We start from the raw sequence: 25257 nt of genomic DNA on the forward strand, positions 1-25257 counted from the left end.
CTCCCTAAGGTGGTATCCTCTTTTCACCTTAATCAGGATATCTCCTTACCTTCCTTTTGTCCTCATCCAGTTCATCGGTTTGAAAAGGATTTGCATTTGTTGGATCTCGTGAGAGCACTCAGAATCTACATTTCCCGCACGGCGCCCCTGCGCCGCTCGGATGCACTCTTTGTCCTTGTCGCTGGTAAGCGCAAAGGATCGCAGGCTTCCAAATCCACCCTGGCTCGATGGATCAAGGAACCAATTCTTGAAGCCTACCGTTCTGCTGGGCTTCCGGTTCCATCAGGGCTGAAGGCCCATTCTACCAGAGCCGTGGGTGCGTCCTGGGCATTACGACACCAGGCTACGGCTCAACAGGTGTGCCAGGCAGCTACCTGGTCGAGTCTGCACACTTTCACCAAACATTATCAGGTGCATACCTACGCTTCGGCGGACGCCAGCCTAGGTAGAAGAGTCCTGCAGGCGGCAGTGGCCTTCCCGTAGGGGAGGGCTGTTTTGCAGCTCTAACTTGAGGTATTAATTTACCCACCCAGGGACTGCTTTTGGACGTCCCAATTGTCTGGGTCTCCCAATGGAGCGCCGAAGAAGAAGGGAATTTTGTTACTTACCGTAAATTCCTTTTCTTCTAGCTCCAATTGGGAGACCCAGCACCCGCCCTGTTTCCTTCGGGATTTTTGGTTTTTTCGGGTACACATGTTGTTCATGTTGAACGGTTTCAGTTCTCCGATGTTACTTCGGATTGAATTTGTTTAAACCAGTTATTGGCTTTCCTCCTTCTTGCTTTTGCACTAAAACTGAGCAGCCCGTGATCCCACGGGGGGTGTATAGCCAGAAGGGGAGGGGCCTTACACTTTTTAGTGTAGTGCTTTGTGTGGCCTCCGGAGGCAGTAGCTATACACCCAATCGTCTGGGTCTCCCAATAGGAGCTAGAAGAAAAGGAATTTACGGTAAGTAACAAAATTCCCTTCTCTCTTCCCCTACAAACCTGTTAGCCAAGTTGCCCAGTAGGGGGCATATCTCAGCTCGGGCTGCTGTATGGAGATCGCCCTCCTTCACCAGTATGAAAAGTCGGCCCCCACAATCATTTCTAGCACTGGTGCAGTTGACAATTGTTACTGAAAGTGGTAGAAGAGCAAGGTATTGCTGCCCTCATACTCTGTAGCTCGCTGTCCACTCTCTTCTCAGTGGTTGGTTCTGCATTCTGGCAGCACTGTAGGTGCAGGAACGTCCTTTCACTCATTTCACAGCATACTTTGCTTCTGCCATTGCCCAATGGTTTGCCTGCCCGAAAATGAAATCCTGCCTCACTGTTATGCATGTGTATAGTAATAGGGGCAAGCACCCCGAAACACCGTGTCTGCAAATTGGGATTCTGATCTGGCCTATATATCCTAGGTCATATGCAAAGGATTGTTAAAAATCCACATTTGACTTTTAGGATCGCTACTTCCAATAGGTGGCGCTGCACTAGAGTTTGTCTCCTTTCCTGGAGAGACAATTTGTGTATAGTTAGGCAGACAGGAGAGTAGGAGCAGAGAAAAAAAACAACACCCTACCTTCTCTTCCTGTAAAAGACTCCCTCCCCCTCCCATAGAGAGTCAAAGACCCTTGTACTTCCAGTAGAAACACAAATACCCTTGTATGTCCTGTAGAGAGTCAAAGACCTTTCTACTTCTTGTTGCGATACAAAGGCCCCCACCCACTCCCGTCAGCGAGACAAAGGCCCCCGCCCACTCCCGTCAGCGAGACAAAGGCCCCTGCCCTTTACTTCAGCCCTTTACTTCTGCCCTGCTGATGTCACCAGCAGGAGCGATTTCTTCAGCCCTTTACTTCTGCCCTGCTGATGTCACCAGCAGGAGCGATTTCTTCAGTCCTTTACTTCTGCCCTGCTGATGTCACCAGCAGGAGCGATTTCTTCAGCTCTTTACTTCTGCCCTGCTGATGTCACCAGCAGGAGCGATTTCTTCAGCTCTTTACTTCTGCCCTGCTGATGTCACCAGCAGGAGTGATTTCTTCTGCCCTTTACTTCTGCCCTGCTGATGTCACCAGCAAGATCGATTTTCTTCTGCCCTTTGCTACTGCCCTGCTGATGTCACCAGCAGGAGCGATTTCTTCTGCCCTACATATGTCACCAGCAGGAGCGATTTCTTCTGCCCTACATATGTCACCAGCAGGAGCAATTTTCTTCAGTCCTTTTCTTCTGCCCTGCTGATGTCACCAGCAGGAGCGATTTCTTCAGTCCTTTACTTCTGCCCTGCTGATGTCACCAGTAGGAGTGATTTCTTCTGCCCTTGACTTCTGCCCTACATATTTCACCAGCAGGAGCGATTTCTTTAGTCCTTTACTTCTGCCCTGCTGATGTCACCAGCAGGAACGATTTCTTCAGCCCTTTACTTCTGTGTTGTGAATGTTAGTTATGTTTTGGCTGCTGGGAGGCTCCCTCTGGTGGCCAGGAATGGTTTGGACTTGGACCAGGTGTGTTGTGCAATGGGCGTTTCCTTTGCTAACTCTGCTTATTTAAATCCTGGTCTGATAGCTGGCTATGCCGGATGTCAGTTGTTCTTTGTATCACCAGCCTGCTTCATCCTGCTCTACACCACATCTACCCCAGATAAGTGCTTGCTCTTTATTTATTGTTTGGTTCTTTTGCTCTTATCTGGGTTTGTCATTTGCTGTGGTTGTTTTCAGTTTAGTTGCATGCAGGGTTTTTCCCCTCAGTCGCTTGGCTGGGGAACTCCCTGCAGTTCTGTGTGGAGTATAGCTCCTTTGGGTCCATGTGTTTGTGGCTTGTTGAATTTGTTATGATTCTTGTTTTCTGTTCATTGGTATGACAAGGGCACCTGATATAGGACGGAGTTCAGATCGTGCGATCTGAGGGCCTTTTTGTACTATCAGGAAGTTGGTATTTTGCAGGGTTTTTCTCTGGCCACCATCAGTCCCTTTCCTGTTCTTTCCTATTTTAGTCAGCGGGGGCCTCACCTTTTGCTAATCCTGTCATCTACCTGTGTATTGTGTTTTTCCTATATCACCGCAGTCTTTGAATGTGGGGGGCTTGCTATTCTTGTCTACTTTCTGAGGCAGAGAGTTATTCATCTTTCCTTCCTTTAGGATAGTTAGTTCTCCGGCTGGGTTCGCGGTGCACAGGATGTTAGTTCACCCCTCGGCTACTTCTAGTGTTGATGGTTAGTAAGGGGATGGCGGCCAGATTAGTTGCCAATGCTCTTGTCACCTTTTACCAATGATTTGTGGTGGTCTTCCATGGTTCCCAATCATAACACTTCTGCCCTGCTGATGTCACCAGCAGGAGGAATTACCCAAACATGCAAATACAAGCTAAGAGTGCATGTAAAGGAGCCATGCATGTTAGGAAAGTCTTGTGATCACAGCAGCATCAGCACGGATTGAATCATTGCATTACCAATCATTCTCCCAATAAATGGTGTTTGCAGAAGGTGGAGACATATGGTAGATCCCGTGGATTTGCCATTAATGTTCTTTCTGCAGGAAGCTCTTTATACACATTCCCTCTGCAGCTTCATCCCTGACAGCCGCCGGCTGCACATTGGAGCGTCGCAGTAGCCGCGGGCTTTGTTGTGGAGCAGGAGGACAGATCAGCGCATTGTCCGGGGTAATAAGCGCTCTGGCATTGCTAATTTGCATGACGTCCACCTAATTATCATGTTACCTCCAGCGTGGAGTGGTTCCGGTGTGACCGCGTGCGGCGTCTCCGGTATTTAGGGCCGTGTGCAGCTGGGGACGGAGCTGCCAGGGCCTCATTCATGCTAATATTACAGAATGTGATGTCCTCTGGTGGAGGCCGGCCTCCTGGGAGGTCTTTGTGTTCTGGCAGCTCCGGCTACAGTCACTGCGGCCAGAAATAGCAGTAATAACCAGGCTCACAATGAGCCGCTATTAACCAGCTGCGCCTGACGTCTCTGCCGCTCCCAGCGACCGCCACTCACTGCTAAATGCCACCTTCTCTATTTAGCCTTGTATGTGGGCATTTAGCTGCTGCCCCCGCCGATCACCGCCGCAGCCCCCGCCGATCACCGCCGCTGCTCCCACTGATCACCGCCGCTGCTCCCGCTGATCACCGCCGCTGCTCCCACTGATCACCGCCGCTGCTCCCGCTGATCACCGCCGCTGCTCCCGCTGATCACCGCCGCTGCTCCCGCTGATCACCGCCGCTGCTCCCACTGATCACCGCCGCTGCTCCCACTGATCACCGCCGCTGCCCCCGCTGATCACCGCCGCTGCCCCCGCTGATCACCGCCGCTGCTCCCGCTGATCACCGCCGCTGCTCCCGCTGATCACCGCCGCTGCTCCCGCTGACCACCGCCGCTGCCCCCCCTGACCACCGCCGCTGCCCCCCCTGACCACCGCCGCTGCCCCCACTGACCACCGCCGCTGCCCCCACTGACCACCGTCGCTGCCCCCACTGATCACCGCCGCACTCAGGAGTGGAGGATTATTTCCTGCTGATTGTGTTTATAATGGTGACCAGAAAAATGCCCACAGGAAAAATGCCCACATGAATATTGCCCATAGGAAAATTGCCCACATGGAAAATTGCCCACACGGAAAATTGCCCACACAGAAAATTGCCAATTGCAGCATCAGAAAGTTTCAGATCTATGATATTTGAGGTGCAAGGTGAGGATGGTCACATTATATGTGAAAAATGTCCACAGAAAATTGCCAACAGACATCAATGCCCACTAGGATTGGGGACCATGTAACTCAGGATGGGAACATATATACCAGGATGGAGACAACGTGGACAACACATACCAGGATGAGGACCTTATATACCAGCATTGGGTCATATACACCAGGATGAGGACATATACACCAGGATGAGGACATATACACCAGGATGAGGACATATTCACCAGGATGATGGGCATATATACCAGGACGGAGGACATTACTACATAATGAAGGGGGAGGGGAGGCAGTTCATAAGTCTTGATAGAAGTTAGAACACTACAAGGGCCCGTACATGTGAGAACGTGTGAGTGGGGGGGGGGGGGGGGGGGCGGTCCAAATTTCACACTGGGGCCCATTGGATTCTGGTTACACCACTGCAAAAACATATCATACATTCCCAGCACGAACACAAGGTGGTACAAGCGACAACGTCTCACCTCTCTGCTGTGCCTTTGGGGCTTTCAGGACCAGCTATGGCTACTTTCACAATTGCGTTGTTTGGCATCCGTCACAATGCGTTGTGTGACGGATGCGTTGTAAATAGTGTGATAATAAAGGCAACAGATTCCTGTGAAATAACACGTTGCGTTAGTTTTCTTTAGCCGAGAGAGAGAGAGCCCCCATCATCACTGCACACACACAGGCACTACCGCCCCCATCATCACCGCACACACACAGGCACTACCGCCCCCATCATCACCGCACACACACAGGCACTACCGACCCAACCTCACCGCACAGACACAGGCACTACCGCCCCCATCATCACCGCACACACCAGCACTACCTCAGTGACATCCCTGCTGACAGCGCGATTCACTTCAGTTGCTGTGTGGAGCTGACAGAGAGCGGTAATGGTCTGTGGCCGCTCCTGTCAGCTTCATGTAGCAGAGCTGAAAGCGTCATGGGACCTCTGTGGATCACGTCGGATCTGGAGGGGTATTTGGGGATTTTAATAAAGTGGTGAAAAAGGGTGTATTTTTGTCTTTTATTTCAAATAAAGGATTTTCAGGTGTGTGTTTATTTACTTTCACTTACAGGTTAATCATGGGGGGTTTCTCATAGACGCCTGCCATGATTAACCTAGGACTTAGTGGCAGCTATGGGCTTCAATTAACTCCTAATTACCCCGATTGCCACCGCACCAGGGCAATTTGGGATGAGCCGGGTAGAGTCCCGAGACTGTCGCATCTAATGAATGCGGCAATTTCGAGCGGCTGCTGGCTGATATTTTTAGGCTGGGGTGCTCCCCATAACGTGGGGCTCCCCATCCTGAGAATACCAGCCTTCAGCCGTGTGGCTTTACCTTGGCTGGTATCAAAATTGGGGGGGACCGCATGCCGTTTTTTTAAAATTATTTATTTATTTATTGTACTGCATGATATAGACCCGCCCACCGGCGGCTGTGATTGGTTGCAGTGAGACAGCTGTCTCTCAGCGTGGGGGCGCATCTGACTTAAACCACTCATAGGCACCGGTGGGCGGGGGAAGCAGGGAATATGAGATGGAATAATGAGCGGCCGACATTTTCAAAAGAGGAGAAGCCACCAGAGCATGGTGACAGCTGTGCAGCGCCGCGCCCATGATTGGTGAGTATGAGAGAGGGGGTGAGAGGGAGAGACCGACCGACAGAGAGCGATAGAGAGACCAGGAGTGATTTTAAACAATTTAGATCGTTCTGCTGGACATGCTGAGCATGTGTGACGCCCTGGATTAGCCAGGTAGTCACAGGTAGGCCCTTGCACAAACACCTTCCCCTAAAAAGGTACCAGCAGCCAACCTTAAAACCCTGAGTCACCCCTCTCAGGACTTGACGTTCACATCCGGGGGGTGGAGCCAGGCGGTTGGCCACGCCCCCCGAGGAGTTCGGAGAGCCTGAGGCGGGAAAAACAGAGTTTAGTGACAGGAGTGGAGGAGAGTGGTAGCAAAGTGTGCACGTCTGTCAGGGATCTGGGTTGGAGCTCGGATACCCTGTGGCCAGGAGGCAGACGGTGATGGCCGCCTACAGGAGCAGGGATTACAGCCGGTGGAACCGTAAGGAACCGGGACCGGGTAGTGGCCCGCCGGTACCGAACCGGGGAACCGATTGGAAACCAGAGCACCAGGAGGGGTACTCAGACCCAGTACGAGGCCCAGAAGCCATTGGACTGAGTTGAATTCACTGATTGGGGTCTGGACTTTAGGTCCTTTCCCACCCAAGACCCAACTGAAGACAACAGCCCCACCAGAGGGATAGAAAGCCACCGCCCAGGCATCGAGATCCCACGGGCCAGCGTCTGTGGGCAAACGGGCTCTACTGGCACACACAAAGCTGGGGAGCGGACTACTGTTGCTCAGGCATAGGAGTCACCATTCTACTAAAAGTGAGGTGCAGGAGAAAGGCGGAAACCACCAACCTGAAAAAAGGGGAGAAGTGCAGCCGGCTGCGGGCACCGTCCACCATCGTTTGCTTTACCAGAGACTCCAGTGTGTCTGTAATAGTGAGTACAACAGTTCCCTCGGGCTGCGCACCGCATCGCACCAACAAGCCAGCACGCATCCCCCCTCCTCAGCACCCTCGGGCCCCCGGGACCATCACCCCCTACCCACGGAGGGGTCAACACCAAGCTGCGCAACACCATCCCCGGGAGCCTAGTCAACGGCAGCGGTGGTGTCCATCCATTCACCACAACCCGTGGGTGGCATCACGAATTTAACCCCAAAAAACAACCGCGGCCTCGGCCATGGACCTCCCCACCGAACACCATCCCTCACGTAGCGTCAGCATCCATTCAGAGTGACGTGACCCCCGGGTCCGGGAGGAGCTCGAGCCACCCACCGATGAGCCCGGATCCGAGCGTCTCGGCAGCCGGCCAAGCCCCGGGGCGGTACATATGCTCAGTAGAATGTGATGGAATCCATCAGCGGATTCCGCTGCTTAGCGCATAGCAGCGGAATCCCCACCATAGACGATCATTAGACACTTTGGCGGATTCCAACGGAATCCTCCAAGGTGAGTTGTTTTAACGACACCAAAAACACTACATGCTGCCTTCCCTCCTCCCGGTGCTCAGTCAAAATAACGACTCAGTGTCGGCCAGCGGATGAAACGCAGACACTGCGTCACAGTGCGTTGTCAATATAAGTCTATGGAGAATAGCGCAGTCCGTTAACGGACTGCGCTATATTCCATAGTGGCGGATTGCGATGAACGCAAGTGTGAAAGTACCCTATCTCTGCCAGCAGCACCCTGCTTTTGGTGGGCTCCCCTGAGATGATAATGTATTAGATGTGACCTGCAGTCCCATGTAACGCAACAGATAATACAGTGATACTTTTGTGAGTACAGATAGTAGTGATTGCTCCTCTGGATCACACTGCTGCTGGTTCTGCATGTGCTGCTGGTTCTGCATGTGCTGCTGGTTCTGCATGTGCTGCTGGTTCTGCATGTGCGGCTGGTTCTGCATGTGCGGCTGGTTCTGCATGTGCTGCTGGTTCTGCATGTGCTGCTGGTTCTGCAGGTGCTGCTGGTTCTGCAGGTGCTGCTGGTTCTGCAGGTGCTGCTGGTTCTGCAGGTGCTGCTGGTTCTGCATGTGCTGCTGATTCTGCATGTGCTGCTGGTTCTGCATGTGCTGCTGGTTCTGCATGTGCTGCTGGTTCTGCAGGTGCTGCTGGTTCTGCAGGTGCTGCTGTTTTGGGCCGGTGGAAGGAGTAAGGCAGAACCAGTGAGATTAGAGCAGACTGTATCTATCTATCGCTGATAATGACAGACTGTTGCTACAAACTACAGATCTTCAGCATTTTTGCAGTTTTGCACTAGGTCAACTGTAAATCACAAGTTGATCACCTATTATGTGACCATCCTCACCTTGCACCTCAAATATCATAGATCTGAAACTTTGTGATGCTGCAATTGGCGATTTTCTGTGTGGGCAATTTTCAGGGAACCGTTTTTCTAATGTGATGTATTCAGTCATCATTATAACGACAGTGACCTCTGCAATCATATTAAATGTCATGCAGTATATAGATCAGATTACTCTACAAAAAGGCAGTGCACACACATTACTGATCCTGAGTTACCTCCTGTATTCTACTCCAGAGCTGCACTCACTATTCTGCTGGTGCAGTCACTGTGTACATACATTACATTACTGATCCTGAGTTACCTCCTGTATTCTACTCCAGAGCTGACTCACTATTCTGCTGGTGCAGTCACTGTGTACATACATTACTGATCCAGAGTTACCTCCTGTATTATACTCCAGAGCTGCACTCACTATTCTGCTGGTGCAGTCACTGTGTACATACATTACATTATTGATCCTGAGTTACCTCCTGTATTCTACTCCAGAGCTGACTCACTATTCTGCTGGTGCAGTCACTGTGTACATACATTACTGATCCTGAGTTACCTCCTGTATTATACTCCAGAGCTGCACTCACTATTCTGCTGGTGCAGTCACTGTGTACATACATTACATTATTGATCCTGAGTTACCTCCTGTATTATACTCCAGAGCTGCACTCACTATTCTGCTGGTGCAGTCACTGTGTACATACATTACTGATCCTGAGTTACCTCCTGTATCATACTCCAGAGCTGCACTCACTATTCTGCTGGTGCAGTCACTGAGTACATACATTACATTACTGATCCTGAGTTACCTCCTGTATTATACTCCAGAGCTGCACTCACTATTCTGCTGGTGTAGTCACTGTGTACATACATTACTGATCCTGAGTTACCTCCTGTATTATACTCCAGAGCTGCACTCACTATTCTGCTGGTGCAGTCACTGTGTACATACATTACTGATCCTGAGTTACCTCCTGTATTATACTCCAGAGCTGCACTCACTATTCTGCTGGTGCAGTCACTGTGCACATACATTACTGATCCTGAGTTACCTCCTGTATTATACTCCAGAGCTGCACTCACTATTCTGCTGGTGCAGTCACTGTGTACATACATTACATTATTGATCCTGAGTTACCTCCTGTATTATACTCCAGAGCTGCACTCACTATTCTGCTGGTGCAGTCACTGTGTACATACATTACTGATCCTGAGTTACCTCCTGTATCATACTCCAGAGCTGCACTCACTATTCTGCTGGTGCAGTCACTGAGTACATACATTACATTACTGATCCTGAGTTACCTCCTGTATTATACTCCAGAGCTGCACTCACTATTCTGCTGGTGCAGTCACTGTGTATATACATTACATTACTGATCCTGAGTTACCTCCTGTATCATACTCCAGAGCTGCACTCACTATTCTGCTGGTGCAGTCACTGTGTACATACATTACATTACTGATCCTGAGTTACCTCCTGTATTATACTCCAGAGCTGCACTCACTATTCTGCTGGTGCAGTCACTGTGTACATACATTACATTACTGATCCTGAGTTACCTCCTGTATTATACTCCAGAGCTGCACTCACTATTCTGCTGGTGCAGTCACTGTGTACATACATTACTGATCCTGAGTTACCTCCTGTATCATACTCCAGAGCTGCACTCACTATTCTGCTGGTGCAGTCACTGAGTACATACATTACATTACTGATCCTGAGTTACCTCCTGTATTATACTCCAGAGCTGCACTCACTATTCTGCTGGTGTAGTCACTGTGTACATACATTACTGATCCTGAGTTACCTCCTGTATTATACTCCAGAGCTGCACTCACTATTCTGCTGGTGCAGTCACTGTGTATATACATTACATTACTGATCCTGAGTTACCTCCTGTATCATACTCCAGAGCTGCACTCACTATTCTGCTGGTGCAGTCACTGTGTACATACATTACATTACTGATCCTGAGTTACCTCCTGTATTATACTCCAGAGCTGCACTCACTATTCTGCTGGTGCAGTCACTGTGTACATACATTACATTACTGATCCTGAGTTACCTCCTGTATTATACTCCAGAGCTGCACTCACTATTCTGCTGGTGCAGTCACTGTGTACATACATTACTGATCCTGAGTTACCTCCTGTATCATACTCCAGAGCTGCACTCACTAATCTGCTGGTGCAGTCACTGAGTACATACATTACATTACTGATCCTGAGTTACCTCCTGTATTATACTCCAGAGCTGCACTCACTATTCTGCTGGTGTAGTCACTGTGTACATACATTACTGATCCTGAGTTACCTCCTGTATTATACTCCAGAGCTGCACTCACTATTCTGCTGGTGCAGTCACTGTGTACATACATTACATTACTGATCCTGAGTTACCTCCTGTATTATACTCCAGAGCTGCACTCACTATTCTGCTGGTGCAGTCACTGTGTACATACATTACTGATCCTGAGTTACCTCCTGTATCATACTCCAGAGCTGCATTCACTATTCTGCTGGTGCAGTCACTGAGTACATACATTACATTACTGATCCTGAGTTACCTCCTGTATTATACTCCAGAGCTGCACTCACTATTCTGCTGGTGTAGTCACTGTGTACATACATTACTGATCCTGAGTTACCTCCTGTATTATACTCCAGAGCTGCACTCACTATTCTGCTGGTGCAGTCACTGTGTATATACATTACATTACTGATCCTGAGTTACCTCCTGTATCATACTCCAGAGCTGCACTCACTATTCTGCTGGTGCAGTCACTGTGTACATACATTACTGATCCTGAGTTACCTCCTGTATTATACTCCAGAGCTGCACTCACTATTCTGCTGGTGCAGTCACTGTGTACATACATTACATTACTGATCCTGAGTTACCTCCTGTATTATACTCCAGAGCTGCACTCACTATTCTGCTGGTGCAGTCACTGTGTACATACATTACATTATTGATCCTGAGTTACATCCTGTATTATACTCCAGAGCTGCACTCACTATTCTGCTGGTGCAGTCACTGTGTACATACATTACTGATCCTGAGTTACCTCCTGTATTATACTCCAGAGCTGCACTCACTATTCTGCTGGTGCAGTCACTGTGTACATACATTACATTACTGATCCTGAGTTACCTCCTGTATTATACTCCAGAGCTGCACTCACTATTCTGCTGGTGCAGTCACTGTGTACATACATTACTGATCCTGAGTTACCTCCTGTATCATACTCCAGAGCTGCACTCACTATTCTGCTGGTGCAGTCACTGAGTACATACATTACATTACTGATCCTGAGTTACCTCCTGTATTATACTCCAGAGCTGCACTCACTATTCTGCTGGTGTAGTCACTGTGTACATACATTACTGATCCTGAGTTACCTCCTGTATTATACTCCAGAGCTGCACTCACTATTCTGCTGGTGCAGTCACTGTGTACATACATTACATTACTGATCCTGAGTTACCTCCTGTATCATACTCCAGAGCTGCACTCACTATTCTGCTGGTGCAGTCACTGAGTACATACATTACATTACTGATCCTGAGTTACCTCCTGTATTATACTCCAGAGCTGCACTCACTATTCTGCTGGTGTAGTCACTGTGTACATACATTACATTACTGATCCTGAGTTACCTCCTGTATTATACTCCAGAGCTGCACTCACTATTCTGCTGGTGCAGTCACTGTGTACATACATTACATTACTGATCCTGAGTTACCTCCTGTATTATACTCCAGAGCTGCACTCACTATTCTGCTGGTGCAGTCACTGTGTACATACATTACTGATCCTGAGTTACCCCCTGTATCATACTCCAGAGCTGCACTCACTATTCTGCTGGTGCAGTCACTGAGTACATACATTACATTACTGATCCTGAGTTACCTCCTGTATTATACTCCAGAGCTGCACTCACTATTCTGCTGGTGTAGTCACTGTGTACATACATTACTGATCCTGAGTTACCTCCTGTATTATACTCCAGAGCTGCACTCACTATTCTGCTGGTGCAGTCACTGTCAGAATCTGACTTCTCTTAGCGCTTATCTCTTGCATGAAGAAAGGATTGGACATATCGTTTTGTGCCTGTCTTGGTCTTTTTCTGCCATGAAGGCGCGTGCATACTGGATATTTGCACATTATGCCTACTTGTATGTGAGGTGCACGTGCCCCTTTACAGCCTGTACCATGGTCTGTAGCAGCTGTCACAGTTTCCTTCGCTTCAGAGCTGACATCGTCCAGAATGCCGTCGGCTCTGGTGATTTATATTCTCGTATTTTTCCGTTTTCTCCCCAGTGAGTATTCGGCTCCGGTGTAACTGCCGGCGGTCATGTTTGGAGGTTGCGCTTTCTAGATAACGTCCCCCACCTTGGTTTGGTTGAGTTTCCGGTGGTCCGGTGTCCGGTGCTGTCAGCGCGGTGCAGCTGTCATGTGCAGCCGCAGCTTCCGCTCTGGTTTCTTGCCCTCGCTCTGCGGCAGCCGCTGTCAGGACGTTATTTTCACACTTTGCTGTGGTGAGGAGCGGTATCTGATCCTCCTCAGGAAGTCCTCGCTGCGTGCAGTCAGCGTCTCATAGAGGACGGTAATGAGATTAGATCCTGAGCTGAAGACTGATGATACTGTGATAACCAGAGCCAGCCGAAAAAGAGGCCTGGTCCACCAGACTCACACCATCATTCTGAAATCACCAGGAAAGCCCGTTACTCCCCTCATAACCAAGCCTTGTGTGCCTATCCCATAGCGGATCCAAATGTGTTGGCCCCCAGCAATTCTAATCTCGCTGGCTCATGTCGGTGTTACTCTTTCTGGCCCATAGCAATGCCACACTTGCTGGCCCATAGCGGTGCCACACTTGCTGGCCCATAGCGGTGCCACACTTGCTGGCCCATAGCGGTGCCACACTTGCTGGCCCATAGCGGTGCCACACTTGCTGGCCCATAGCGGTGCCACACTTGCTGGCCCATAGCGGTGCCACACTTGCTGGCCCATAGCGGTGCCACACTTGCTGGCCCATAGCGGTGCCACACTTGCTGGCCCATAGCGGTGCCACACTTGCTGGCCCATAGCGGTGCCACACTTGCTGGCCCATAGCGGTGCCACACTTGCTGGCCCATAGCGGTGCCACACTTGCTGGCCCATAGCGGTGCCACACTTTCTGGCCCATAGCGGTGCCACACTTTCTGGCCCATAGCGGTGCCACTCTTGTTGGCCCATAGCGGTGCCACACTTGCTGGCCCATAGCGGTGCCAATTTTGCGGCCCCTTATATTGTTGTTCGGGATACACCCATTGTGAGGCCACTTCTGTCCAAAATTGTTCTATATACTTAGAATATTTTTGAATAAAAAAAAGTAGATAGGACACCTCTGCCCCCATCACTTCCCTCCTTCCACCTCTGCCCCCATCACTTCCCTCCTTCCACCTCTGCCCCCATCACTTCCCTCCTTCCACCTCTGCCCCCATCACTTCCCTCCTTCCACCTCTGCCCCCATCACTTCCCTCCTTCCACCTCTGCCCCCATCACTTCCCTCCTTCCACCTCTGCCCCCATCACTTCCCTCCTTCCACCTCTGCCCCCATCACTTCCCTCCTTCCACCTCTGCCCCCATCACTTCCCTCCTTCCACCTCTGCCCCCATCACTTCCCTCCTTCCACCTCTGCCCCATCACTTCCCTCCTTCCACCTCTGCCCCCATCACTTACCTCCTTCCACCTCTGCCCCATGTCGGTGTTACTCTTTCTGGCCCATAGCAATGCCACACTTGCTGGCCCATAGCGGTGCCACACTTGCTGGCCCATAGCGGTGCCACACTTGCTGGCCCATAGCGGTGCCACACTTGCTGGCCCATAGCGGTGCCACACTTGCTGGCCCATAGCGGTGCCACACTTGCTGGCCCATAGCGGTGCCACACTTGCTGGCCCATAGCGGTGCCACACTTGCTGGCCCATAGCGGTGCCACACTTGCTGGCCCATAGCGGTGCCACACTTGCTGGCCCATAGCGGTGCCACACTTGCTGGCCCATAGCGGTGCCACACTTGCTGGCCCATAGCGGTGCCACACTTGCTGGCCCATAGCGGTGCCACACTTGCTGGCCCATAGCGGTGCCACACTTTCTGGCCCATAGCGGTGCCACTCTTGTTGGCCCATAGCGGTGCCACACTTGCTGGCCCATAGCGGTGCCAATTTTGCGGCCCCTTATATTGTTGTTCGGGATACACCCATTGTGAGGCCACTTCTGTCCAAAATTGTTCTATATACTTAGAATATTTTTGAATAAAAAAAAGTAGATAGGACACCTCTGCCCCCATCACTTCCCTCCTTCCACCTCTGCCCCCATCACTTCCCTCCTTCCACCTCTGCCCCCATCACTTCCCTCCTTCCACCTCTGCCCCATCACTTCCCTCCTTCCACCTCTGCCCCCATCACTTCCCTCCTTCCACCTCTGCCCCATCACTTCCCTCCTTCCACCTCTGCCCCATCACTTCCCTCCTTCCACCTCTGCCCCATCACTTCCCTCCTTCCACCTCTGCCCCCATCACTTCCCTCCTTCCACCTCTGCCCCCATCACTTCCCTCCTTCCACCTCTGCCCCCATCACTTCCCTCCTTCCACCTCTGCCCCCATCACTTCCCTCCTTCCACCTCTGCCCCCATCACTTCCCTCCTTCCACCTCTGCCCCCATCACTTCTGTCCTTCCACCTGTGCCCCCATCACTTCCCTCCTTCCACCTCTGCCCCCATCACTTCCCTCCTTCCACCTCTGCCCCCATCACTTCCCTCCTTCCACCTCTGCCCCCATCACTTCCGTCCTTCCACCTCTGCCCCCATCACTTCCGTCCTTCCACCTCTGCCCCCATCACTTCCCTCCTTCCACCTCTGCCCCCATCACTTCCCTCCTTCCACCTCTGCCCCCATCACTTCCCTCCTTCCACCTCTGCCCCCATCACTTCCCTCCTTCCACCTCTGCCCCCATCACTTCCCTCCTTCCACCTCTGCCCCCATCACTTCCCTCCTTCCACTTCTGCCCCATCACTTCCCTCCTTCCACTTCTGCCCCATCACTTCCCTCCTTCCACCTTTGCCCCCATCACTTCCCTCCTTCCACCTCTGCCCCCATCACTTCCCTCCTTCCACCTCTGCCCCCATCACTTCCCTCCTTCCACCTCTGCCCCCATCACTTCCCTCCTTCCACTTCTGCCCCATCACTTCCCTCCTTCCACCTTTGCCCCCATCACTTCCCTCCTTCCACCTCTGCCCCCATCACTTCCCTCCTTGCACCTCTGCCCCCATCACTTCTGTCCTCTACCTCTGCTGCCCCTATAACATTGTCACTTTTTCTGGCCCCATATGGCTGCCTCCTTTCCTTTGCTGACCCCCCCATATTAGTGGCTCCTTTTGCAGTGCCCCTCGCGCTGCCTCATTGGCGTCTGTCACTTCTTCTGTTATAGCGGTTCTGCCCTTGTTGGCAGCCTCATTGCGGTGTTACGTCTGCCCCATAGCAGGGCCAATGAGGCTTTTCATACATCAGTGCCACTTTAGCTTTTGTCACTTTCCTCTATAGCGGTGTACAACAGGGTGGTGTACTCGTTGCGGTGCCACTTTTCCTGGCCTCGTAGTGGTTCTTACCTGTCTTCTGACACATCTGCACCACTTTTGCTTCTCCTCTAATGGTGACACTTTTGTTGCCCACGTCGCTGCGCCACTTCCTATAAATACTTAAGTCCCATCAGTGCTGGCTCCTCTGTTGCGCTGCTTCTTGGTGCTCCGCCGTCCTCCCCGGTCAGTGTTACCTGATGCTCCGCTCTCCTCCCCGGTCAGTGTTACCTGATGCTCCTCCGTCCTCCCCGGTCAGTGTTACCTGATGCTCCTCCGTCCTCCCCGGTCAGTGTTACCTGATGCTCCTCCGTCCTCCCCGGTCAGTGTTACCTGATGCTCCTCCGTCCTCCCCGGTCAGTGTTACCTGATGCTCCTCCGTCCTCCCCGGTCAGTGTTACCTGATGCTCCTCCGTCCTCCCCGGTCAGTGTTACCTGATGCTCCTCCGTCCTCCCCGGTCAGTGTTACCTGATGCTCCGCTCTCCTCCCCGGTCAGTGTTACCTGATGCTCCGCTCTCCTCCCCGGTCAGTGTTACCTGATGCTCCGCTCTCCTCCCCGGTCAGTGTTACCTGATGCTCCGCTCTCCTCCCCGGTCAGTGTTACCTGATGCTCCGCTCTCCTCCCCGGTCAGTGTTACCTGATGCTCCGCTCTCCTCCCCGGTCAGTGTTACCTGATGCTCCTCCGTCCTCCCCGGTCAGTGTTACCTGATGCTCCTCCGTCCTCCCCGGTCAGTGTTACCTGATGCTCCTCCGTCCTCCCCGGTCAGTGTTACCTGATGCTCCTCCGTCCTCCCCGGTCAGTGTTACCTGATGCTCCTCCGTCCTCCCCGGTCAGTGTTACCTGATGCTCCTCCGTCCTCCCCGGTCAGTGTTACCTGATGCTCCTCCGTCCTCCCCGGTCAGTGTTACCTGATGCTCCGCTCTCCTCCCCGGTCAGTGTTACCTGATGCTCCGCTCTCCTCCCCGGTCAGTGTTACCTGATGCTCCGCTCTCCTCCCCGGTCAGTGTTACCTGATGCTCCGCTCTCCTCCCCGGTCAGTGTTACCTGATGCTCCGCTCTCCTCCCCGGTCAGTGTTACCTGATGCTCCGCTCTCCTCCCCGGTCAGTGTTACCTGATGCTCCTCCGTCCTCCCCGGTCAGTGTTACCTGATGCTCCTCCGTCCTCCCCGGTCAGTGTTACCTGATGCTCCTCCGTCCTCCCCGGTCAGTGTTACCTGATGCTCCTCCGTCCTCCCCGGTCAGTGTTACCTGATGCTCCTCCGTCCTCCCCGGTCAGTGTTACCTGATGCTCCTCCGTCCTCCCCGGTCAGTGTTACCTGATGCTCCTCCGTCCTCCCCGGTCAGTGTTACCTGATGCTCCGCTCTCCTCCCCGGTCAGTGTTACCTGATGCTCCGCTCTCCTCCCCGGTCAGTGTTACCTGATGCTCCGCTCTCCTCCCCGGTCAGTGTTACCTGATGCTCCGCTCTCCTCCCCGGTCAGTGTTACCTGATGCTCCGCTCTCCTCCCCGGTCAGTGTTACCTGATGCTCCGCTCTCCTCCCCGGTCAGTGTTACCTGATGCTCCGCTCTCCTCCCCGGTCAGTGTTACCTGATGCTCCTCCGTCCTCCCCGGTCAGTGTTACCTGATGCTCCGCTCTCCTCCCCGGTCAGTGTTACCTGATGCTTCGCCGTCCTCCCTGGTCAGTGTTACTTGATGCTCCACCGTCCTCTCCGGTCAGTGTTACCTGATGCTCCGTTGTCCTCTCCGGTCAGTGTTACCTGATGCTCCGTTGTCCTCTCCGGTCAGTGTTACCTGATGCTCCGCTATCCTCTCCGGTCAGTGTTACCTGATGCTCCACCGTCCTCTCCGGTCAGTGTTACCTGATGCTCCGCTATCCTCTCCGGTCAGTGTTACCTGATGCTCCACCGTCCTCTCCGGTCAGTGTTACCTGATGCTCCGCTATCCTCTCCGGTCAGTGTTACATTATCTTGGTACTGCTGGTTGGTCTTCCAGGATCACCAGATCAGCAGTAATCGGTGGGGAAACCTGGCAGTAAGGGTTCAGATTGCCTACAGCTCCCCCACTGGAGAAATAAATTATTGCAGCTTGGCCATTCACACCGGTAGTAAAGGGATGTCAGTGCAGTACCAGACGCCAGGATATAAGGGTCCTAAAAAGGGGCAGAAATCCCTCCAAGGGTTTATGAATTTGGCTCTTATTTAACCCCTTAAGGATGCAGCTAATCTGCATTGGATGTTTTATTTTCTGTCTTGTTTTTTTTCTGTTTTGTTTGTTTTTTCCCCGTCTGTTGATCGCCCGCGCTCCGTCCCCGCGCTCCGTCCCCGCGCCCGAACATCTCGGAGTGTATATACAGCAGCTGCCGTGAAGGGATTAATGCCGCATTGATGGCCCGGGTTGGTTTTGCTTGCAGTTTTGGAGACTCGCTGTTCCTCATGACGGTGTTTTGTGTCTCTTGATTTTAGGGGACATCCTGTTCAATGCGCAGTACCCGGAGTTACCTCCCGATTTCATCTTTGGGGAAGATGCAGAGTTTTTGCCTGAACCCGCCGCGCTCCCGGTAAGTTGGGGGGTCCGGCATTCCTTGTGGCTCGGGGACCGGTATTGATTGACCGGTGTTTGCGGCACTGGCACATCGTACACTTGGGAGTGTTCGTATTGAATTGATGATGCCCTACAATTTTGTAATTCACTTTTGTTCTCTATCTCGTTCCGTTTTCGAGATAAAAATGCTAACTCCGTTGTTTTCCAGCAGGTGGCGCTATAGGTTTTTTCATTGCGTAGCGCATGGCTACTTTACTATACCTAGACACCACTTCTATGCCTATAGCTGCCGCCGTTCTCAAGTTAATGGCGATGGACAGGATAGGGGTGGACACACTGTATACTGTATCACTCTGCCTGTAATGCCCAGGCGTGTACTAGAGAGGAAGCCGGGCAGGACCACTGCTGCATCCGCAGGGGCTGGACGTATAGGCATACAATGCATGTCCTGGTTCCTGCGGATGGTGCAGGCTTTGAATTGTAAAATGCTGTGGAATATGTTGGTGCTGTACAAATAAAAACTATTATTTACCCTGTCAGCCCAAAATTAAAGCTAGAAACCAATACTTGACTCAAACCTAAAACAGAAGATGTCTATTCTCTTTATTTTGAATATGCAAAATGAGAGTGCACGACCAAAGGGATGGGCGCTGGAAGGAGCGTACATGCTCTCAGTAACAGAGTGACGAGCATCGGGAGGGAAATGCTCAGGAATGCTAACTAACTGAGTGGCATGCGTTGACCTATGACCTCTGCTGCATAACCCCTTGAATGCTGGGATATGTCTTTTATTTTTTACTGTAGCCAATCAGCAGGATCAGCAATGATGGTGAGATAGACCGGTAAGGCCAGTGATTGGCTGCAGCGGCGGTGTGTTGTTAACGGGATGTGACCGCCGCTGTCCTGATAACAGAGGTGGACGGGGAGCAGCGGCGAGGCAGCAGGAGAATAATATTTCTTACCTTTTCCCACTGTTTTTTGATCTTTGGCAGCCGCTGTAAAATCATCATCTACATCAGAGTTCTCAGTCATGCGTCCCGCGGGCGCGTGCACCCTTAACGATAGCGGTGGGTGCAGGGGCCGCAGCTGTCACGACTTTATTTCAGATGAACGTTTTACCGGCGCTACGCAGAGTCAAGCTTTCTCTGCACTATTTCATTGGCAGCCGTTGGCCAATCGGAGGCAAGCAGCTGATGCGTATGACACAGGCACAATATCACAGGATGGGGCACATTACTAAATGATAGCACACATTACCAAAGGACAGGCACATTACTACAGGATGGGCACAAGGATGGTGACATTACTACAGAATGGGGACACGAATGGGGCACATTACTACAGGATGGGGACATTACTACAGAATGGGGACATGGATGGGGCACATTACTACAGGATGGGGACATTACTACAGAATGGGGACATGGATGGGGCACATTACTACAGGATGGGCACATTACTACAGGATGGGCACATTACTACAGGATGGGCACAAGGATGGGGACATTACTACAGAATGGGGACACGAATGGGGCACATTACTACCTGATGGGGACATTACTACAGAATGGGGACATGGATGGGGCACATTACTACAGGATGGGGCACAATACTACAGGATGGGCACATTACTACAGGATGGTGACAAGAATGGGGCACATTACTACAGAATGGGGACACGGATGAGGCACATTACTACTGGATGGGGATATTACTACAGAATGGGGACACAGATGAGGCACATTACTACTGGATGGGGACATTACTACAGAATGGGGACACGGATGAGGCACATTACTACTGGATGGGGACATTACTACAGAATGGGGACATGGATGGGGCACAATACTACAGCATGGGCACATTACTACAGGATGGTGACAAGAATGGGGCACATTACTACAGAATGGGGACACGGATGAGGCACATTACTACTGGATGGGGACATTACTACAGAATGGGGACACAAATGGGGCACATTACTACAGGACAGGATGGGCACATTACTACACAATGGGCACATTACTACAGGATGGGGACAAGGATGGGGCACATTACTACAGGATGGGCACAAGGATGGGGCACATTACTACAGAATGGGGTCACAGATGGGGCACATCACTACAGGATGGGGACAAACATGGGACACATTTGTAAAAGGGGCAAGGACGGGCACATTATTACAGGATGGGGACCAGGATGTGGCACATTACTTCAAGAACAGGAACAGTATGGGCACAGTACTAAAAGATGTTGGCCAAAATTACTATATGGTGCTAATTGTAAAACTATATTACTTACAACAAGGGCATAAAATGTAAACAAAAAAAATAAAGGATGAAAATTTATTTACCATCAAAAATGTTTTAATATATATATATATATATATATATATATATAAACAAAAAAAATGCACATTTGTTATAATAAACGAGCAAAAAATATTCAATTAGTTATCCAAAGGTGTATAGAAACTAAAGTCACCAATAGAAATGTCCCTTTGTTCTGCAATCACTGCAGCCCCCATAGTTGTTTTTTCGTGTGTGTGCGGCCCCCATAGTTGTTTTTCTTCTGTGTGCGGCCCCCCTAGTTGTTTTTTCGTGTGTGTGCGGCCCCCATAGTTGTTTTTTCGTGTGTGCGGCCCCCCCTAGTTGTTTTTTCGTCTGTGTGCGGCCCCCCTAGTTGTTTTTTCGTGTGTGCCCCCCCCTAGTTGTTTTTTCGTCTGTGTGCACCCCCCTTAGTTGTTTTTTCGTCTGTGTGTGCCCCCCCTAGTTGTTTTTTCGTCTGTGTGCGGCCCCCCTAGTTGTTTTTTCGTCTGTGTGCGCCCCCCCAGTTGTTTTTTCTTCTGTGTGCGGCCCCCCTAGTTGTTTTTTCTTCTGTGTGCGGCCCCCCTAGTTGTTTTTTCGTCTGTGTGCGGCCCCCCTAGTTGTTTTTTCGTCTGTGTGCGGCCCCCCTAGTTGTTTTTTTGTCTGTGTGCGGCCCCCCTAGTTGTTTTTTCTTCTGTGTGCGGCCCCCCTAGTTGTTTTTTCGTCTGTGTGCGGCCCCCCTAGTTGTTTTTTCGTCTGTGTGCGGCCCCCCTAGTTGTTGTTTTTTCTTCTGTGTGCGGCCCCCCTAGTTGTTTTTTCGTCTGTGTGCGGCCCCCCTAGTTGTTTTTTCTTCTGTGTGCGGCCCTCCTAGTTGTTTTTTCGTCTGTGTGCGGCCCCCCCTAGTTGTTTTTTCTTCTGTGTGCGGCCCATACACCCAGCTGAGGCTGAGACCCTGATCCACATAATGATCCGCGGATCACTGCGCAGTTCGACCACTGAAATACAAAGAGGAAAATTCCGCACTTTTTTCCTTTTCTGTATTTTTTTTTTAGCTCATTTCCGACAAAGAAAAAAGTCCTTTTCCTATTTACTACAGATGATGATGCAGCGCAGCATGTCCTCACACTGCGGGGTTAATGATCCCCCGGCCCTGTGTGACTCATGGCCCGATGACATCACCCCCGGATGACGCACCCTTGTGTAATTGTGATAGCGAGAACACAAGCAGCCACCGCCGTGCAAACACACAGATGTCAGAGTGACGCGCCCCGGCTGCAGGAAGCAGCACCGCTACTGCTGAAGGCAGCACAGACGAGCCGCCATTCATCAGCACAATCCACCCCCAGCATGAGCCCTGCACATACAGAGTACACCGCCATCCCCATACACCGCCATCCCCATACACCGCCATCCCCATACACCGCCATCCCCATACACCGCCATCCCCATACACCGCCATCCCCATACACCGCCATCCCCATACACCGCCATCATACTGCCTCCATACATGATTGCATCTCATCATCCACAACCGATGATATTCAGGCATCACCGAGGAAAAATAATCACCCATCACCATGTATTTCCATCAACCAGAGCATTAACATCTGGGAGCAATAAATAATTCAAATACAGCATAAAATGTGTCTGTATAGATTTTATTATAATATTGGAGCGTAATACTGCCCCCTATGTACAAGAATATAACTACTATAATACTGCCCCTATATACAAGAATATAACTACTATAATACTGCCCCCTATGTACAAGAATATAACTACTATAATACTGCCCCTATGTCCAGGAATATAACTACTATAATACTGCCCCTATGTACAAGAATATAACTACTATAATACTGCCCCCTATGTACAAGAATATAACTACTATAATACTGCCCCCTATATACAAGAATATAACTACTATAATACTGCCCCTATGTCCAGGAATATAACTACTATAATACTGCCCCCTATGTACAAGAATATAACTACTATAATACTGCCCCCTATGTACAAGAATATAACTACTATAATACTGCCCCCTATGTACAAGAATATAACTACTATAATACTGCCCCCTATATACAAGAATATAACTACTATAATACTGCCCCTATCTACAAGAATATAACTACTATAATACTGCCCCCTATCTACAAGAATATAACTACTATAATATTGCCCCCTATATACAAGAATATAACTACTATAATACTGCCCCCTATGTACAAGAATATAACTACTATAATACTGCCCCTATGTACAAGAATATAACTACTATAATACTGCCCCCTATATACAAGAATATAACTACTATAATACTGCCCCCTATATACAAGAATATAACTACTATAATACTGCCCCCTATATACAAGAATATAACTACTATAATACTGCCCCCTATGTACAAGAATATAACTACTATAATTCTGCTCCTATATACAAGAATATAACTACTATAATTCTGCTCCTATATACAAGAATATAACTACTATAATACTGCCCCTACGTACAAGAATATAACTACTATAATACTGCTCCTATGTACAAGAATATAACTACTATAATACTGCTCCTATGTACAAGAATATAACTACTATAATACTGCCCCTACGTACAAGAATATAACTACTATAATACTGCTCCTATGTACAAGAATATAACTACTATAATACTGCCCCCTATATACAAGAATATAACTACTATAATACTGCCCCTATGTACAAGAATATAACTACTATAATACTGCCCCTATGTACAAGAATATAACTACTATAATACTGCCCCCTATGTACAAGAATATAACTACTATAATACTGCCCCTATGTACAAGAATATAACTACTATAATACTGCCCCCTATATACAAGAATATAACTACTATAATACTGCCCCTATGTACAAGAATATAACTACTATAATACTGCCCCTATGTACAAGAATATAACTACTATAATACTGCCCCTATGTACAAGAATATAACTACTATAATACTGCCCCCTATATACAAGAATATAACTACTATAATACTGCCCCTATGTACAAGAATATAACTACTATAATACTGCTCCTATATACAAGAATATAACTACTATAATACTGCTCCTATGTACAAGAATATAACTACTATAATACTGCCCCCTATGTACAAGAATATAACTACTATAATACTGCTCCTATGTACAAGAATATAACTACTATAATACTGTCCCTATGTACAAGAATATAACTACTATAATACTGCCCCCTATGTACAAGAATATAACTACTATAATACTGCTCCTATGTACAAGAATATAACTACTATAATACTGTCCCTATGTACAAGAATATAACTACTATAATACTGCCCCCTATGTACAAGAATATAACTACTATAATACTGCCCCTATGTACAAGAATATAACTACTATAATACTGCCCCTATGTACAAGAATATAACTACTATAATACTGTCCCTATGTACAAGAATATAACTACTATAATACTGCCCCCTATGTACAAGAATATAACTACTATAATACTGCCCCTATGTACAAGAATATAACTACTATAATACTGCCCCTATGTACAAGAATATAGCTACTATAATACTGTCCCTATGTACAAGAATATAACTACTATAATACTGCCCCCTATGTACAAGAATATAACTACTATAATACTGCCCCTATGTACAAGAATATAACTACTATAATACTGCCCCCTATGTACAAGAATATAACTACTATAATACTGCCCCCTATGTACAAGAATATAACTACTATAATTCTGCTCCTATGTACAAGAATATAACTACTATAATTCTGCTCCTATATACAAGAATATAACTACTATAATACTGCCCCTACGTACAAGAATATAACTACTATAATACTGCTCCTATGTACAAGAATATAACTACTATAATACTGCCCCCTATATACAAGAATATAACTACTATAATACTGCCCCTATGTACAAGAATATAACTACTATAATACTGCCCCTATGTACAAGAATATAACTACTATAATACTGCCCCCTATGTACAAGAATATAACTACTATAATACTGCCCCTATGTACAAGAATATAACTACTATAATACTGCCCCCTATATACAAGAATATAACTACTATAATACTGCCCCTATGTACAAGAATATAACTACTATAATACTGCCCCTATGTACAAGAATATAACTACTATAATACTGCCCCTATGTACAAGAATATAACTACTATAATACTGCCCC

At 49.3% G+C, this 25257-nt stretch overlaps 1 protein-coding gene across 4 annotated transcripts in view; it reads left to right on the top strand.

Annotated features, from left to right (window-relative positions):
• Positions 1-25257, top strand: part of BABAM2 (BRISC and BRCA1 A complex member 2) — a 177084-nt gene that overhangs the window by 23983 nt on the left and 127844 nt on the right. For all 4 annotated transcript variants that reach the window (XM_075337923.1, XM_075337925.1, XM_075337926.1 and 1 more), the window contains exon 4: positions 18635-18729. In XM_075337923.1, coding sequence (XP_075194038.1) covers positions 18635-18729 — 95 coding nt within the window. The remainder of the gene's footprint in view (positions 1-18634; positions 18730-25257) is intronic.

Source organism: Anomaloglossus baeobatrachus, chromosome 3 (assembly GCF_048569485.1).
Source record: "Anomaloglossus baeobatrachus isolate aAnoBae1 chromosome 3, aAnoBae1.hap1, whole genome shotgun sequence".
NCBI classification, from domain to species: Eukaryota; Metazoa; Chordata; class Amphibia; order Anura; family Aromobatidae; genus Anomaloglossus; species Anomaloglossus baeobatrachus.